At 41.0% G+C, this 19,822-nt stretch overlaps 1 protein-coding gene across 1 annotated transcript in view; it reads right to left on the reverse strand.

The window, feature by feature from the left end:
- Positions 1 to 15,533: 15,533 nt before the first annotated feature.
- The window catches only part of Grb10 (growth factor receptor bound protein 10), a 153,922-nt gene continuing 149,633 nt past the window's right edge, over positions 15,534 to 19,822 (reverse strand). Inside the window, exon 17 of the mRNA XM_071614766.1 lies at positions 15,534 to 18,649. Within this exon, the coding sequence (XP_071470867.1) occupies positions 18,503 to 18,649 (147 nt within the window). The 3' untranslated portion in view covers positions 15,534 to 18,502. The remainder of the gene's footprint in view (positions 18,650 to 19,822) is intronic.

Raw genomic sequence — 19,822 nt, forward strand, 5'->3', positions numbered from 1 at the left:
CTCTGCATCAGCCCTTCACCACACATCCAACACGACAGATGCTCACATTACACAATTGTTTCTGCAAACAAATACACAAATCCTGGAGACTTTCTTTGGTGTAATGGAACCCCAATGACCTATATCCCTGACAATATAACCACTCCCTGTTTTGTTGTTCAAGTAACCCCTCAGCTTACTTTATATAGCACCGCAGAATTTAAACACTTATTCTCTCATTCTACTTTGCCACGCAGCAAGCGTGCAGCCTTCCTACCTATCCTGATAGGAATTTCCATAGCCGCAACTATAGCAGCAGCCGGAGTATCAGGAGGAGCTATAGGGCACTCTATATGGACTGAAGATGACCTTCACAAAAAACTCCAAATAGCTCTCAATGCTACAGCAGAGTCACTCTCGTCCCTCCAGAGACAGGTCACCTCTCTGGCTCAGGTGGTGCTCCAAAACTGAAGGGCATTAGATTTATTGACAGCGGAAAAAGGAGGTACTTGCCTATTTCTAAGGGAAGAGTGTGGCTACTATGTGAATGAATCAGGCCTAGTAGAACAGAATGTTAACAAACTTACTGACCTTGCAACCCAACGGACTAAAGCTACTTCCCAAACTTCTTTTCTGGACTTCTTTCAAAATCCCTTTGTCACCTGGCTCATGCCCCTCTTAGGCCCTCTTATAGGCATAATCCTCTCCTGCACTTTCCTCCCATGCGTAATAAAATTCTTCCAAAACCAGATAAACACAATTTCTAACCGTACCTTTAACCAGCTTCTTCTCAGGGACTACCAACTGCTTCACGACCTAGATGACTCCAACTCCTCTAGGGAAGCTCTCGCCCGATGCTGACAATGCAAAAACAACGGCCAGCGAGAGACACTGAACCCAGAGAACTTCTTAGTCCTGGATTTTTGAGCCTTTATGTCCTTTTAAGCCTCCTCATGGCCTTTGGCCTCTTCTCTGTTAGTCCCCCCAGCTGGAACTCCTGCCAAAACTGACCTTTGCTTTAATACTCATCCTGTTTTTGCTCACTCTGATCCTCTTCAGGTGCTGGTGATGCTATGTGGAGACAACGCTTCCAATACTTCCTAGAGTCCCTACTACAGGACCAGTGGCTGATACCAACAATCTCCTCCATCCAGGACTGGTTTGATGCCATGGACGACTTGTGGTTTCAAGGAACTTTTATGGACTTTACCCCTACGGAAGTAGTTGTCTATAGCCACTGTGTGTTGTTTCTGGCTGCCCTGGTGTTCTCAGACCTGTCCCTCGGACATTCATCCGCTTCCCCTTCTAGGCCTGACACTACCCACCATTAAGCAGGAAGTAGCCAGAGGACTTTATGCCATCCCCCATGTCACTTAGAAAAACAAAAAGGGAGGAATGTTAGGTGCAGGACAGGCTGAGTAAGCTGTCTGCAGGGCATGCCAAACAAAGTTAGCTGCAGGGTGACCTGGCTGCTCAAACCCTCTGTCTGATTCTTTATCACCTGTTTGCTTCAAGCCCAAACGCCCAAGCCCCCGCTCAAGGCTGAGCGCTTCGCCCTCCTGCTCAAGGCTGAACACGTAGCCTGCCGCTCAAGGCCAAGCACTTAACCCCCTTGTGTGCCAACAAGGCAGCTTGCAAACCCAGAGACCCTGTTAGATTTAGGCAGCACAGCAGAAGGGCTATAAAAGTCTTCCCCAGCTGCCCCCTCCCACTTCTTTCCTTCTTTCTTTTCTCTTTGTTGCACTGCTGCAATAAAGATCTCTTGGTTGCTCTGAGTGTTGTGGTCACTTTCCTTTCATTATGCATAACTAAAAATCATCCATAAAAATAAAAATATTGTGGTAAGTGAAGAAAAAAGTTTCTGTTATAGGCATTTTTACACAGGAGCATTCAATCTCTCAAAACTACTTTATGAAGTAGCTATTATCATCAGCCCTATTTTACAGATGAAGAAACAGAGGTCCAGAGAAGTTAGAAAATGTATTGAAGTTCACACAGCTCAGAGTATCCCTGCAGGGCATTTCATATCTCCTCATCAGCAGGCCAGCTTGCGTGGGCACGGCTGGGTCTGCCTGCTGTGCTGCATTACAGAACAGAGTGGCTCATGAAAGAATAAGCTGAGAGAGAAATCTACAGCTGCCAACTGTGGTTGTGCTGCAGGTGTGTGAAAGAGGGTGTGTTCTCACCGGAGGGAGGAGCTCTCTCATTGTGGTTTTAGTTTATATTCCTGATGATTCATGATGTTGACAAAAGTTTTCATAAACCTTTTGACCAATTGTATCTTTTTTTTGTTTGTTGTTGCTTTTAGAAGTGTCTGTTGAAGTCCGTTGCCTATGTTTTAATTGGGTTACTCATTATTTTGCTACTGACTTTTTTGAGTCTCTTACATGTTCTGGATATTTACCCCTTGTCCGATGTAGAGTTTGCAGATATTTTTCCCATGCTGAAGGTTGTCTCTTCACTACCACATGATGACACTCATGAAGAATATAAAAAGTGGATTTCATAGAATCTGAGAGCAGAATGGTGGTTACCAGAGGCTGTGGAGGATACCAAGGAGCGAGGAATGAGGAGAGGTTGATCGGGGGGAATAAGTTACAGTTAGACTGAAGCAAGAAGTTCTGATGTGCTACTGCACAGGAGGGTGACGACAGAAAAGGACATTGTACTGTGTATCTCCAAGATCCTAGAAGAATGGATATTGAATGTTTTTATCATAAAGAAATGATAAATGCTGGAAGAGACAGTTATGTTCAACCTGATTTAAACACTGCACAATGTATACATGTACTAAAACATCACAGGGTACCTTTACTGGGTAAAATTTTATTTTTTAATTTCATATGAGTTAACAAAAATAAGAGGCTGGGGAGGAGACTCATGATGCCCAGGAAGACCTGGGACCACGCTTGGACACCCGGAGGGAAAACAAAGCCCTGGAGAGGTTTGGAGCAGAAAGCAGACAAGTCTCAGGTCCGAGTTGAAAAATCACAGAAGCTGTTGCTTGGAGAGTAAATTGGAGGTTTGGGCAGGAGTGGGAGACAGTCAACGGATCTTGCGATTTACTTAGGAGGTAGAAAAGAAGCTGTGAGCTGGTGTTGCAGAAGGTACAGAGAAAGCACAGGGACTCCAGGTTCTGGAACCGGGTCTGCCTTCACCACCTATGAGGAGTAACTCTGGGCTTCACCCATCCACAGTGATAATGACCATGTAGAACTGACATCAGAAATGAAACAGTAGGGATGAATCTATTTAGCCAAAGATATGCAAGGCTTATACTTCTAAAAAAAAAAAATAGAAATAAGTGCCCATCCCTGAAGAGGAACATGATTATAAATATTTCTCTTTTCCTCCAATTGGTGAGCAGATTCAATGTTATTATAATCAAAATCTCAACATGGGTCTTTGAATCTGAAATATGAATGGAAAAGCAAAAGCTGAAGGAAGGCCAGTGCATATCTGAGAAAGAAAAATATGATGGGGATATTGTTCTGCAGTCATGAATATAATGATGCTAAAAGAATGTAGTGTGTGGGATGTAGAGATAGACACATGGTCAATTAAACAGAACAGAGCCCAGAGAAAATCCCTCCAAATATGGAAAAATTAACAAACATGGCATTTCAGGTCAATCAGGAAAAAAAAAAAAAAAACAACAACAACTGGCAATTCGCTTGGAAAAACATGGAATCCTGATGGTTTCATCCTGATTGTGAAGGGTAAACTTTTGAAGCCAACAGAAGAAGAGGATTTCTTAAATGACTCATTTCTTCAGTTAACCACAAAATATTGACAAATTTGACTAGATTCATGAGAATATCTGTTCTTCAAACTATAGAAACTAGAGAAAGACCTTTAAAAGACATACTCATAATGATGAGACAGGTGTATGATATAAAAGACCTTATCAATAAGCAAAAGCCAGCTCCATAGAAACGCAAGCCTTTGTCAGAAGTGAAAATACAATTTCTCATCCATATTGAAAAGAACTTTCAGTTGGTAATCCAAGAAAGGATTTCCTTTCCTCCAGGAAATTGCCCCAAAGCAGCAGTTTATTGCTAACTTATAGAATTGTAATTGAATTCTGTGTATTGACCCTTGTACTATACCTAACCATATTCTCTTGAACGTTTTAATAACGTGTCTGTTAATTCAGGTTGATCTCCATGTAAATAATTGTTTCTTTCTAGACTATTTACCTTTGATTTATTTCCTGGCCTTAGTGTGCTACTGCTGTGCTAATATCATAGCCCCAGGCCACATGTGGCTGTTGAGCTCTTGAAATGCAGCTTGTGCTATGGAGAAATGAATGCTTAATTTATTTTTATTTGATTAATCTGCAGTCCAAAAACTGAAGTAGTTTTTTAAAATTCCCCATTATGCATAATTGGACTACAGGACTACACTTTGCTTCAATTGTTGTAGATCATATTCATACTGTTGTAATACAAATATATGTTTTACTTTTTAAAAATGGGGCTACTAGAAAATGTCCCTGCTCAGGACATGGTTGATTAGAAGCAGTGGTGGCAAACATTCTACCAGATTGGCTATAAAAGGAGTGCTTCTCACGTCTCACTATTAATTGTAGCATTTGACTGAAATTCTTTACTATGTTTTCTCCTATGCTTATTTTTACAATTAATAGATGTGTAATTTTTATCAAATTCATTTCTATGTCAAAAGAGAGAAGTCATATGACATTCCTCATGTAGATTGTTAATGGGATGAACCACTGCTACAGTTCAGATCTAGAATGTTCCACAAAGGCCTATGTGTTGAAGGCTGGATCCCCAGCCCAGTGTACTGTTGGAAAGGGGTGGAAATTTCAAGGATGGGGGCCTAATGGAAGTTAGGTCATTGGGCATGTGCCCTTGAAAGGAATATTGGAATTCCAGCAATTTCCTCCTCCTTTCTTTAGCACCTGGCTATGAAGTGAATGAGTTTCCCTCTGCCATTAGTCTGTGACATGACATTCTGCCTCATCAAAGACTCAAATCATGAACTGAAACCTCCAAAACTGTGAGCCAAAATAAACCTTTTATTTTTTTATGTTGATTATCTCAAGTATTTTGTTTTAGCCACAGAAAACTATTCTAATAGCATTAATAAATTTTCTCATTTTCAAGTATATTTTTACTCTCAGGATAAAACTTAGATGCACTACCATTTTGTGTAGAACTTTTGCATCTATTTCATAAGTAAAATTGTAGCCAGGCACGGTGGTGCATGCCTGTAATCCAGTGGCTCCGGAGGCTGAGGAAGGAGGATCTCAAGTTCAAAGCCAGTCCCAGCAAAAGTGAGGTGCTAAGCAACTCAGTGGGGCTTTGTCTCTAAATAAAATACAAAATAGGGCTGGTAATGTGGCTCAGTGGTCAAGTGTCCCTGAATTCAATTCCTGGCATCTCCACACTCCCAATTGTATTTTCACTTCCTAAAATCAACTTGCTCTAATTTAAGTGTCAAATTATATGTTCTTATAAACTGATCCAAGGACAATTTCCCCTCTTGATTCCCAAAACAATAATTTTTAAATTTGGAGTTGTACAATCCTTAAAAAAGTGTTAGAAATCACACACAAAACAATTTAGGCTCTTCCTCTCTTATTGAGGGAATGTTTTAAAGGAATCTACTTATTTAATTATTGAAGAACTGTTCTGAATTTTTATTTCTCCTCAAATCCAATTTGATGTTATTTTGTCAATTTTTAAAAAATCAATGACAAGGTTTTTAAAAGTGATATTACCTTTTTGCTTCACTGTGGTCTATAATTATGTCCTTTTTCTCATTACAATGGTATTGCTTATTTTTCTCTATTTTTATCTGTAGTTAATCTTGCCAGAACAGTATCTATTTAATTAGTGTTGGAGCTTTTAAAAAAATTGGCTTTTTTGACCCTCTCTGTTTCACCTTTTTTTTTCTTTTCATTGATATTTTTCCCCTCATGATATTTATTATTGTCTGCATTCACTAATTTTTTGGTTTATTCTGCTGTTCTTTTCCTGACATCTTTGGTTGGTAGATTGTCTCATTAATTTTTGGACTTTTAAACTTTCTAATATAAGTATTTACAACTATATACTTTCCTCTCTGCACTTCTCTCAATACACAACTCAAAGTTTAATTTGCAGCACTTTTTTATTATCATTTATAAGTAGTATATAATTTCTATTACATTTTTTTTGTTGGTGCATGAGTTATTCAGTAGAATTTCAAGAAAGGTCCAGATACATATATGCAGCAAGAAAGAGAGCATTTGCTTAGCTTTTTAGTTATAATTTAATTGACTTAATTAAATGGTGATCAGAGAACACACGTTTAGAATTGTATGATGTCTTTGGTGGAGTGAAACTTTTGTCACTTCATATAATAAGACACTAAATTACTGAGTTGACTGTGTGATGAGAGTTCTCTGAGAGATGATGAGATTTTCAATATGGACTAATATTACCTCTGCTTTTGTGAGCCTTTCAGGTGCACTTGAGAAAGAACTGTGTTTTCTAATTATTAGGGCTAGGGTCCCACATATGTCCAATATGCCAAGATTGTTACTTGTGTTGTTGACATTTTCTGAACTTTTACTAATATATTGTTTGTTTGATCTGTCATCCAATTTACTACACCGTCAGCCTCCGCGTCTGAGGATTTAGTAAAACATGGATCAAAAATATTTTTTAAAATGTTATCTAAGCATCTACAGGCTATTTTTTCTTGTCATTATCTCTGAATAATATACTATAACACCTGTTTGTGTAGTGTTTACATTGCAGTAAATAACTAACTAATAAAATGTAACTAACTTAGAGATGATTTAAAATACATGGGAAGATAGCATAGGTTATATGCAAATATTTTGCCACTCAATATTAGGCACTTTCACATCAGCAGATTTTTTTTATCCACTGGGGTCCTCGAACCCATCTTTCATGGATACAGAAGGACAATTATAATTGGTCAAGATGTATTGAGATTTTCCACTATGGTAATATATTTGTTGTTTTCTCCCCATAGTTGTACCAAGATTTCCTTTATATATTTGAAGCTCAACATGTGATTAGAATTGTATGATGTCCTTGGTGGAGTGAAACTTTTGTCACTTCATATAATAAGACACTAAATTACTGAGTTGATTACTCAAGTGACCCTATACAAACATGAAAACCTTTTCTTTGAGCCTGAAAATAGCTGTGTTTCTTCACATGCTCGGCATGCTTCATGCTTTTTTTTTTTTTGGAATGGGGATTGAACCACTGAGCCATATTCCTAGTCTTTTTTCATTTTTTTTTTTTTTTATTTTGAGAGGGCCTCAATAAGTTGCTGAGGCTGGCTTTGAACTTGCAATCCTCCTGCCTCAGTCTCCTGAGCTTCTGGGATTACAGGCACGTGCTACCTGTCTCCTGGGTAATTTTAACACTGAAAATTTTGATTTAGATGTCAAACAGTGCCGACATTGCTGTGGATCAAAGTATGTCATGCATCTACTCTGAGAGGCAATCAGAGTAAAAACTCTACCAGGGCATCTGTTTTGTGCACCTTCTTCTAGGTAAACCCAAAGAGTAAGACTAAATGTTGAACTAATTTGACCCCAGCATTCTGAGAAGCATTTATCATCCATGACTTCCTTGACTCATGGAATCATCCAAGAGCACGTCCTTTATGGCTAGTGGACCATGAAGTACCAAGGGCTGAGCCCATTTTGTTGGGGGATGTCTCAGAACTGGGAGCAAAGGGCTGTTTGTAGGGAGATCTGCCTAGAAGGCCATGCCAGCCCTAGTTGGTTTGATGGCTGCTGACCCTGTATACTGTCTTGGATGCCCAGAACTTTCTGCCCTCCCTCTAGCCCTGTACTTCCCCTTCCCTTCCTAGCTGTGCCCTGGCTGCCTCGCCTGGCATGTCCCAATCCTCACCCACATCACATTCCCCTCCTACTCACAGTCCTGCTCCTTCACCACATCTTTGATCCTACAACTTAATCTCAAGAGGTTCTCATGGGGCCCAAATAAGTGCTTAAAATTTTTTCTCAGAATGGCAGGAGTGCAAAAAGTACTGGGCTATGAAGTTGAGAACAATTTCTGTTCTAATTTTATCTTTCCTACTTATGAGATTTTTGCCCTTCCCCCCTTAGTACTTCTTAATTTGCCCACTTGTGAAATGAGGCTATGGTTAGAGATAAAGGATGCAAATCTCTTTTTGGATGGAGCCTGACCCAATCTGAATATTTAAAAATTATGGTTTTAACTCACATTGGATGAGGACCACTGATTTCTTCTCAAGGATTCTATCTTCTAATGGCAATTATAATCAGCACAAAAGTTGGCAGAAAAGAGCTTTGAATTCTCCTCAACTCACACTGCTTAGGTAAAAAAACAAACTTAGCTCTAAGTAGACAATACCACGTGTCAAAAAAAAAAAAAAAAAAAAAAAAAAAAGAGAGGGCCCTTCACAGAACCATGGGTATTATTCAGATCACAAATAAGTTTTCATATTTATCATATTTATTAATTATCTCACACGTATATGTTGAAAATGTTCTATAATTTAATCCTCACAATGCTCCCCACAAGTTAGGTACCATTAAAATTCTCATTTTAAAGAGAAAGAAACAGAGGCTGAGGGGAATGAAGTACCCACATCAGCTCAGTGGTACATGGTAGGGATAAGTAGATTTCATGTGTCACCTGCATTTGCTGTAGAGTTGCAGGCATGAAGTCATTTTCAGGTACTCAGCACATGACTGTGTATGTGTGTATGTCTGTGTGTGCACGCGCGCGCCTGTGTGCATCTGAGTGGGCAACCAGCCAGATAGTCCCCATAGAACTGAACCTCTGCTAAACTTTCAGCACAAGAGGGAGCATTTGGCTAATAATAACCCACATTTTTCCAGAGAGTTATACTTGCATCAAATATTCAATAATGTGCGTTCCAGGAGTCAAGTTTGAGTGTTACCATTTCTAACAATAGTAATATGATAAGAGTATAATACCAGAGACTCACCTGCTAGGAATTCTGGTTCCTTACTGGTTGACTCTCCTGTCTGGGATCCTTTAGCTTTGGAAACTGAGAAGCATGTGGAGAAGCAGCTGAAAACTTGGTGTTCAGCAGTTACGTTCTTTGCAACTTGGAACCCACGTTTCCCTATCTGTATTTGTAGTCTGTGTACTGGTTAAACATTAATTTCTGATGGTATAAAGGTCAAGGCAATTCAGATAAGGTGAGAGGGAGGAGATCTTCTCTGGGCTTCTAAGAAAGTTTTTTTTCTGTTGAACCTATATCATTCTAATCTCTAGCAGTTTGGGTCTTTAATTTTTTTTTTTAATTTTAGTTGTATATGTATGTATGAATGTATTTATTTATTTATTTATGTGGTACTTTGGATCGAACCCAATGCCTTACATGTGCTAGACAAGTGCTCTACCACTGAGCCACAACCCCAGACCCAGTCTGGGTCTTTCTTAGAACACAACTCTGTATGCCTACTCCATTTTCCCAACAGTTCCAATTAGGTCATTCCACAAATTCCAGCACTGTCACAGGTAAAGTCCACTTTAAAGATGGCTTCCTGCCCCTGGAGTCAGCTCCAACACAGTCTGTAAGTTTCTAGTACTGCACATGAAAAATTATGGCTGGAAACTTTATGTCTGGATAATTGGCAGAACCCAAGCGCCATCTTCCTTCCCCAAATCCATTGAAATGATGGATGAGATATGTGAAACAACACTTCAAAAATGAGATTTTGGCCAATTTCTAGAAAAACAAAAGTTGACAGAGTTTTACTGGGGCAAGGAGCTGAGAAAGCAGCAGTGAGAAAAGCACAGGAAAACTGCAGAGAGCTTGGGTGCTAGGCTTCTAGGTAGACCCGAAGAGGCTGCCAACTCATACCAGTGGGGGTGTGCTGTGTTTGGAGCAACACACTAAAGGACTGGACACAAGGCAATAGAGGGCAGAATGGCTGTCACCACAGGTGTTTGTTTCCCAGGCTAAGAAATAATGTCATGAATTGAAAGTGTTGAAAAGAATTTTGAAGCAATGAGATTGGTTAGAGTTGAGAGAACTCTAGGGGGGCAAGGACAGGGTTGTGGGGCCGGGAGCCAAAGATTTATACTGTTGGAACTGGGACCTTAGAGAGGAACAGAGTGACACTGATGAGACTCAATACCTCTACAAGAGCCACTGGAGAAAAGGGAAGAAGAAATTGTAATTCAGCCACAGAGGGACACACACCAAAGGGCTCCCCACCCAATCTCCCATGAACTGATGGGCCTTAGCAAGGGAAGAGCAAGGGAAGGACACCTTATGAAGGACAGCATCTGTGAAGGTTCTGAGGCTAGAAAGAGTGTGGTGTCTTCAAGGTCCTGCAAGAGAGCCAACCCCAGAGTACTATACAAAGTGGGGGCTCTTGCAAGCCATGTTATATAATGTGTATCCTCTAAACTGTAATAGAGGGCACTGAAGTGTTTCCAGAAAGCTGTTCCCTTAACTCATTTTTGTTTTAAAATCACTCTGTTATGGTTTTGATGTGAGTTTTCCCCAAAAAGCTGACATGTGAGACAATGCAAGATGGTTCAGAGGAAAAATGATTGGGTGGTGAGAGTCTTAACCCAATCAGTGAATGAATCCCCTGATAGGGATTAAATGAGTGGTAACTGAAGTGGTAGGGTGTGGCTGGAGGAGGAGGGAATTAGGGTGTGGCTAATTTTTTATATATTTGTATATTTTTTACATATTTGTATCTGCAGAGTGGAGTCTCTCTCAGCTTCTTGATCACCATGATGTGAGCTGCTTCCCTCCACCACACGCTCTGTCATGATGTTTTGCCCCACCTCAAGCCCTGAGGAACAGAACTGGCCTTCTCTGGACTAAGACCTCTGGAACCGTGAGCCCTCAAATAAACTTTTCCTCCTTACAGTTGTTCTGGTCAGATCCTTTTAGTCACTGCAGTGAAAAAGCTGACTAAAACAGGACCAGAAAGAGAGGAGTGAAAGTGTTCCATTCTTCAGCTTTGGAGAAAAGCACGGAAATCCGTGGAATGTGGTGGGAGTTTGGGATGGGCTGGGGAGGGAAGGGCACCGAGATGAGAAAGAGTGCAGGGTAGGGTGCTGGCTAGACATGTGCATGTGTGTGCATACATATTAGGAGGCTGCTGGGGAGGAGGGAGGGGTCAGAGAGATGGGAGACTTCATGGGAATGAAGCCAATGGGCAGATGATGAAAGCCATGGACTGAGAGGGATAGACTGGTGGGGACCAGCACTGGATCAAGGGATGGAAGGACACCAAGAATTTTCAGTTTGGGAATTAAATTTTAGATAAATTCATATATTATCTGAGTGGAGACGTCCTGTGGGCCTTTCAATATATGAATTTAGAGTCCTGAAGAGAGGTGTGGACAGGAAATAATGTCATGAGTTGGAACTGTTGCAAAGAATTTTGAAGCAATGGGATTGGGTAAAATCACTTTAGAGTTCTCACAATTTAAAATTTTACAGAAAAAGAAAGATAACTAACTAGTAGTGTCATTTTGATCAGCAGTTTTTCTCCCCGTAGACAAATCTACACAGGAAATGACATCCATTCCTGACAGTGGCTCTTTTCCCATTTCCCGTCTTCCTTCTTATTAGCTGTGGGTTTTATGGGGACTATGGAAATGCTTAGAATACAAAAGAAAGAAACAAACCTAATACAACCTAATACAACCCAACCTCAAGGTTGAGACTTGTATTAGGGTTTTCCAGAAAATTGGAACTGATTGGAAGTAATAGTATATATGTATTATTTATCTATTCATCTATATTTAGGACTAGAAGAGGAGATTTATTATGAGAATTGTCTCATATGATTAGGGAGGTAGTCCCCCAGCCTGCCTTCTTCAGGATGGAGTACAAGGAAAGTCAACGGTGTAATTCAGTCTGAGCTTGAAGACCCAAGAACCAGGAACTCTGAAATTCAAGGTCTAGAGAAGACACATGTCTCAGCTCAAGCAGAGAGAACAAATTCTCCTCCCCTTCCATTTTGTCCTGTTCTGGCCATCAATGGATTGGATGATGTCCACCACATTAGTGAGGGTGGATCTTCTTGATTCACTCTGTGGATTCAATAGTGATCTATTCCAGAAACACTCTCTCACACACACACGCCCCCCCAAATAATGTTTTTCAAGCTCTCTGGTCATCCCTTAGCCCAGTCAAACATAATATTAACCACCCTAGCATGATTGATGTTGGGGATGGGTAGGTAGCTCTGTGATGGGGGTAGTTCTGGCCATTGTACCCTGTTAGTAGCCTTTGTTCACTAGATGATAGTAGTTCTCAGTCGTGACAACCAAGAATGTCCCCAAGCATGGTACATTTTTTCCTAGAGGTGATGTGTCCCAGGAGAGAAGGGGCAGAGGATGTTATGATCCAGGGCAGAGGATGGAAGCACATCTTGCAGTGGTGGCATTCCTTTATAGTCCAACCTCTATAGGGGCAGCACGTGGGCTTCTCTCATGTGACCAGTGCCAGCAGTGTGTGTAGTGGAGGAGCAATATAGTAAGTGAAGATAAGACAGAGAAGGCTCATGTGAGCACACCAGGGAGGTTCCTGGGAGAGGAGATGGGGCTTCATGCTGAGACCACTGTCTGAGCAAAGTGGAACCCTGGAGACTGGTGAGGTCAGGGTGAAAGAGAGGAGGCCACCCTGAGGTGTCTACTGTGGACCGAATATCAACTCAATATTTTTTTTTTGGGGGGGAGGCAGGGAAATTTGTAATTTTAATGGTATTTGATTCACCTTTCTTATTTTTTCTCCATAGATTGTGTCTTTGGTATTGTATCTAAAGTTATCATCAAACCCAATATCACCTGGAATTTATGTTGTATTATCTTCTGGGAGTTTGATAGTTTTGTTTCAGGTCTGTGATCCATTTTGAGTGAACTCTGGTGAAGTGTGTAAGGCTTAAGCCTACATTGATTGATTGATTGTGGATGTTCATTTGTTCTAGCCCCATTTGATGAGAAGACTCTCCTTTCTTCATTGAATCGCTTTTGTTCCTTTGTCAAGGATCAGCTGGCTGTATTTGTGTGAGTCTATTTCTGGGCTCTCTATTGTATTCCATTCAGGGTGTTTCAAATCACTGGTTTTGACTATCCATGGGTTATGTAATCAGTTTTGAAGTTCTCATGATCAGTATTTATAAAAAGTGGATCAGAATGAAATATAAAAGAGGAGTCATGGCACTTAATAATTGAAATGCTATTTTCTGAAACTGTTTTGTTGTTGTTGTTTTTTTGGTACTGGGGATTGAACTCAGGGGCACTTGACCACTGAGCCACATCCCCTATATTTATTTTATTTAGAGACAGGGTCTCACTGAGTTGCTTAGCACCTCGCTTTTGCTGAGGCTGGCTTTGAACTCGCGATCCTCCTGCCTCAGCCTCCCAAGCCACTGGGATTACAGGCGTGCGCCACGACGCCCAGCTGAAACTCTGATTTTGATCATGTATGTATGTGTGTATGCTGGGTCATAATATCAAATTTATTTCTTACTGTTAGTTGCAATCAAAACCTTCAAAACCCTCTATAATGATACCTTTCTATGGAAATAAAGGTCAAGATTTGTCACACCTGAAAATGAAAACTAATCAATGACTATAGAAAGCTCAAGAGGCAATTCTTATGGCCATCAAGGTACTTCTATGATTATATTTTAATTAAAAATTATATTAAAGTGTTCCTAAGCTTTGTTCAGCTTTTCTTCGGTGAATGTTCTTCTTCCATTTCTGATATGATTTCTAGTTAAGTAGTAACAAGGACTTGGCTTGTCATGTGTGATGGCCCTGGTGTCTCTGCAGGACCTGAGTCCCCTGCCTGGAGCAGGGGGGGAGGTCTATGGATCCTGATTTATAATCAAAGACAAGGTGATCTGTTTGTCTACTTTAAATTAATTATAACCAACCCGCCAGTAACCAAGTTTTTATGACTTACAGTGGGATTTTTATGCATATTATATCTTGGATCCATCTACAGATTGAAGACTTACACTGTATCCTAGGGGACAAATGACACCAATCTACTATTCTCAGCTGTGCCTTTTTTCCCTATTCCCCCAATGGTCACTGGCTTCCCCTCTGGGAGTGCCATTTGTCTTGAAGTGCCCTCTGCTGGCCGTGCAGAGATCTGCAGCTGTGGTTCCTCGGTTACCTTGTAGTCTCTGCTAGATCTCTGTGGCCTTGTGAACAGCCCCACCTGGGCCTCTGTGGGGGTTGAGGATGGCAGATGAAGGCCAACTTTGTCTAGAGTGAATTTTTCACTTTTTATCGCTGTCCTTATAAATATGACATACTTCCAAGATGAAAGGGGATATGACTGACCACGTGTTGTGAATATTTATATATTTAACAAGCACATTCATTTTTTATTTAAATAAACAAACACAAATGAAAAAAAAATCCTTTCTATAATTTCACTAATCACTCAAGAGTCAGGCACAGAGACATACTCCTGTAATTCCAGTGACTCAGGAGGCTTGCAATTTCAAGGCCAGCGTCAGCAGCTTAGCAAAACTAACTCAAAAAATAAAAAGGGCTGGGGAGATAGCCCAGTGGTAAAATGTCACTGGGGTCCATTCCCGGAACTGCCAAAAAAATTTTTAGAGTGGGACAGTTGCAGAAGACCAAGGTTAAAGTGTGCTGACCCTCATTTTTTTCATTCTATTTGGTGTTTTGTGTGGCTGCTTGCAGCATCTTAGTTGGAGTTACCATCTAAGTCTGCATTTGAGACTTGGGCCCACCGGGGCCTCACTCACTCTGGATCTTTGTTAGAACTGTGGAGTTCTACAGTGACCTGGCTATGTCATAAGGAGAGTAGTAACAGTTACCTGTTCTACCTTTAAGGTCTGCTTGTCTTTTGGGGAGAGCTATCAGAAATCAAGGATTCAGATTCTAAAACTAAATGACAAGGGCGTTCTGAATACTATAAGTGTTTTCCTGAAGTTAACAGGTCAGGCATGTGATAATATGCACTATTTCTCTGACTGACTGGGAGAAGGCAGGGAGATGGCATGAGATGGCAAGACAGGTCTGAGTGGCTGGTCATGAGTACATTAGGGTTTCCCCAGGTGAGGGCCTGGAAGCAACAGCAAAGGCATCCATTATCTGAATCTCTTTGCCAATTTCTTACATGACTAATTTCTTATGTGTCAAAACCGCTAGTTCTTGATATTTTAATTGTCCTACCACTATGGGAAAAATGGCACTATTGGAATCGTCAAATGTAAATGTTTTGAGTTTTGAGAGTTCTTTGCTAAACCTTTGTGGCTAACTAACTGACTTGCTTTGAAACCTGAGTCTGGGATTCTTGTGGCTGAGAATGTCCAGGTATAGTCATGACCTGGAATCCCACATTTACTCAAGGCTGAGCAAGCTTTCACAGGACAAAGTACTACCAATTCCTTGTGCCAGCTCCTAACTAGTGGCAGGAAGCCCATTTTTAATACCGTATGTCATTTCCAAAGGTTTTGAGTGGATAACCAGCAAGTGTTTTTAAATATAGAGAGACATAACAAACAACAGAAAATGAAGAACACTGTATTAATGTTTATTTCTAATTACAAGAACCAGAACATCAGTCCCTTATTTGTACAAAAATACCTGAAAGTTTACAATTAGGTTCACGAGCCAAAGAGCTATATACATAATGAAGCAAAGCACATGGAGTAAAGGTTTTGTCTCTTAATTAACACCTTCTGCATTCCCTGAAAACGTTCACACGTCAGGACATTTTTATGGTCACTGCAATTTGCACTATGACACCACAAATCTACGATGAGCTAGTCCTGCCCTCATAAAGGCGCAAGGATCAGTCAAATTGTCAGGTATTAAGTGCAGAAAGGAGAAGACAAAACATCTAAGCTGAGGCACATGTTTATTCAAGGTTTAGCAAACAAAAAATAAAGAAAAAACAAAAAGAAAAAAACACGTTCTGGAACTCTAACACCTAATGGAACAGAGCTTACCTATTAAACTCTAATACCCAAAGCATTTGGCGTTTTTCCTTCTCGACTTAGTCCAGGTTGCTACATGGAGTTCTCATTTAGAAAAGAAAATCACAGGCAGAGATTAAAAAGTCAACAGGCTCCAAAACAACCCTGAGCTGTCCCCTTTACATTCATGTCAATTAAATACAAAAATAAAAGTCAAATGTCCTTCAGTCCCTGGCTTGGGGGCTAGACGCCCACGACTCAAGGGACTTGCTGTTTTCAGATGGAATTCCCAGCTACCTGCGTAAAGGCGGGAGAGCCAGGGCCTTTGGAAGTCTGCGCCGCACGAGGCGGTTTATAGCAGCCTCCAACAATTCACTTCGGCTGGGGAAGTACAAAAGACTGCGTCAAACCAGCTACATACAAAATTATGAATCAGAGTCAAGCTTTTATTTCTCCTTTTAAATAAAACGCATACTTATAAATATGAAATACTGCACATCCTAGCTGTCTATGGAGAGGCATAAGAGAGGGATGATACACAATGGGGACTGGTCTGCGTAAAAAAAAGAAAAAAAGAGATCTTAGAATTGCTGCTTGTTGTTGCTTAAGGTTTTTACCGCAAACCAGTGAAGAGAAACAAGGTACAAAACGATAGAACTGAAGTAACCGTCTCTAACATGGAGATCAGTAAAAGCATGATGCTAGGCAAGAACTTGAGAAATTACCTCACTGTCAATTATTTGATTAACTGGCTGCCAAAGAAAGAAATACAAAAAGCATTTATGGTTAAAAACATATCCTACTAAAGAAATGCTTCATTTGTGAAGGCAGACATCTCATGGAAATGGATGGAATAAACCAAAATACAATGTTTCTATCCTGCGGACCGACTTGCAGCCAGCCGATCTGCCTCACTGAAGCACAACACACATCTTTCCTGAACTACACACATCAACACAAGGGCAGAGAGAAGCGGTTCCTCTGGGAGCACACATCAATGGGTCGCATCTGGAACAATCCAGTGGCCAGCACAGCTTCAAAGGAGCCTGTTGGACATTGTTTTAGAAAAGAAAGCTTTCTGCTCACCACAGTAGTCTGCATGCTTGTCAAGGGAGTTTAGTTGGTGTTGCGGGGTCAAGCGTCAAGAAATAGCCACCTTCACACCTGACAATCAGCAAAGGGGACACGCAAGGGGTCTGCTATGGAATACAGGGGACTGTGTTACAACTCAAGCCACAATCTGACCATCTCTTTTGAATGGGAAGCAAGTGTCCTGTTGCTAAAACTCCCCATTGTCCACAACCACTGTGAGGTACATCTGCCCTTAAGCCATCAGAGGAGGCACCTCTGGCCGCTCCACATCTGCTGGCTTATGGGGGTTTTCAGCAGGATGCAGAGGTTCATCCAGCAAAGACCTTCAAATGCCAACCTGCGCCTGAGCCCTCTGCAGCAGTTCCTTGTCTTTATCACTATGGAAACCCACGGGACCCAGCACAAAAGCCACCAGGGTGTCATGTTCTTTTTAGATCCTTTAATTCCCCAAGAGAGATCAATCATGAAATGACCCAAGCCACTGTAGGGTCTGAATGATCAAAGCAGTGATCATTCTAGAACAGCTGCAAAAATGTGAGACTGAGGGTACCCCAGGTGGACTATTTGGCATCCACCGCCAGCAAATGATGGGTACCAGGTATGTCCCAAGAAGGCAGTCTTACATCAATCTAGAGGCGAAGTCATGCAGCTGTGCTGTGTTGGGGAATATTGGGGTTTCCAATGTAATAAAGTCTCCTGCACCATGGAGAACTAGACACACTACTAACAAAAGGATCAGACATCTACGCAGAGAGCAATGACTAACAGACTGTGGTAGCTCGACTGAGTCCACGAAACATGCCAAATGCTGACCACAGTTGACACCTTTTAGTAATTTTGTTTTTGTTTTTTTGTTTTTTTTTTTTTTTTTAAAAAAAGCTTTTCAAGTATACTGGGAAGGGCTGGGGGTGGTTTTTTAAATTTGAGAGCCGAATCCACACTGTGGCAATCTCTAGATATCTTTGGGGACCAATCTGCAATCTGAAATCATCAATTCAAAACTTTTTCTGTCTCATTTGAGTTGAAAAGCCACATCCCCTCCTACCATAGGCTGAATACAATATTGACAACAAAGGAGTGCAAAAATGTGATCAATACAAAAAAAGTAAACATATCAGTTTTAATTGTCAAGATTATTCCAGGGCAAGAGTTCATTTCCAATTTCTCTTCGGTTCTTGTTCCTAAAGTGGCCCAGCCAAGATGATCATTCCAGTTTATTCTCAGAATTGTAATGGATCTCTCAACACCCTCCCTGATTTGGCCAATGCAGAAGGAGGCAATCTGGCTGGATCTGCAGCAGCAAATCTTAACAAAGTCCAACAAACCAGTCGATCTTGATTGGCTGGCACCAAAAAACGAACCCATGTTGCTCTCAGTCCCAAGGTGCGGAAGATGTACGTTCTCATCCCTCGTTTAGACCTCTTCTTCCTTCCAGTGTGCACTTCCTCCCTTCTTCCGCTGAGAGGATGTGTGAGGTCATAAGGCCACTCGGATGCAGTGGTGCTTCAATTTGCAAGGCAGCACTCCTTTGTTGAGCTGGTAGAAGTCGACCAGCTGGATCAGGTCAGAGAATTTGGTGTTCCCGTCGTCTAGAGTGAAGAAGGTCTGCCCTTCATCCTCAAACTGGAGGGACACAAATAAACACTCGCCAAGTTAGAAGATAAGACGTTGGGAAGAATCTGGGCCCATAGGCAGTTGCTATGGATTCTTAAGAGACACACAGGGAATCTGCAAGGTGGGCTAGAAAACTCAAGAGTTCACAAAGGCAGGGGAGCAGAGCCTCTGTGCCATGATGTGTGAATGATGCTGGGCGGGAGACTAAGGCCAACTGGCAGGGCTGGTTCCCCTGATCCCTGAGGTGGTCTGGGGGAAGAGCTTTAAATAGCTCCTGGCTCACCTTGCTTATAAGGTAAGGTTGACCGGTTGACTAGTAAGTATCCACAATGGGACACAGGCAACCTTTAAGCTCTGAAGTTCTCTATGCACGTGTTGCATTATTGTAAGGGATTAATAAGATCATATGGGTAAAACAGCTTTCCCAGCTCCTGGGACTATTTTGTAGCTATTTTGTTTATTAAAGCAAGAATTCCACAGTACCTCTAAGAAAGAACTAGATTCTTAACTTCTATTTCAACTCAGTAAGTTTTAAATCTAATGCCTGCAGTACTGTGCCAAACAGAAAAGTTACCCTGCCCTGTTCACATTGACAAGGGAAGCTTTAAACCTTGGTTGATTAATGAACTTAGAACTACTTCTTAACTAAAAGCACTATTAGAGCCAAACACACATCCTGCAGCTTGTTTTCAAGTTCAGAGGCTGAAATCTTATAAGTCCCAAATTGCTATTGCTCTTTGGGGTGGGAGAATGGCGTCACAAACTTTGCCAACATGAAAGACCTTTTATTTTACATTTTAAGTGAAGAAAATTCTAACTTTTGCATCAAAACGTAATGCAGTGGAAAAAAAAAAAGAATTGCAAATGAGGCACTTTCTCTCGAATGATAATTCTGTGCATATAATGTTTGGTGGAACCTGAGAAGCCAGAGCTCAATCCCAGATTCTGTTCCTTTCCCCTAGAGTGGTGCGGGGCAAAGGCTCATTTTCCTCATCTGTAAAATGGGTACATCAGAACACAGTGGGAAGCAAGAACAGAAAGTGCCTCAGAGCATATTGTTTCTTATATTTCACAAAAGGTAACCAAGATGCCCTTCTCCTTCCTTACTATCCCTGGGTTTCCTATTATTACACTACTGTTGAGACTGTACTGAAGTTTTTGGGGTCAATATTTTTAGAAAAC

This window comes from Marmota flaviventris, chromosome 1 (assembly GCF_047511675.1).
Source record: "Marmota flaviventris isolate mMarFla1 chromosome 1, mMarFla1.hap1, whole genome shotgun sequence".
Taxonomy (NCBI): domain Eukaryota; kingdom Metazoa; phylum Chordata; class Mammalia; order Rodentia; family Sciuridae; genus Marmota; species Marmota flaviventris.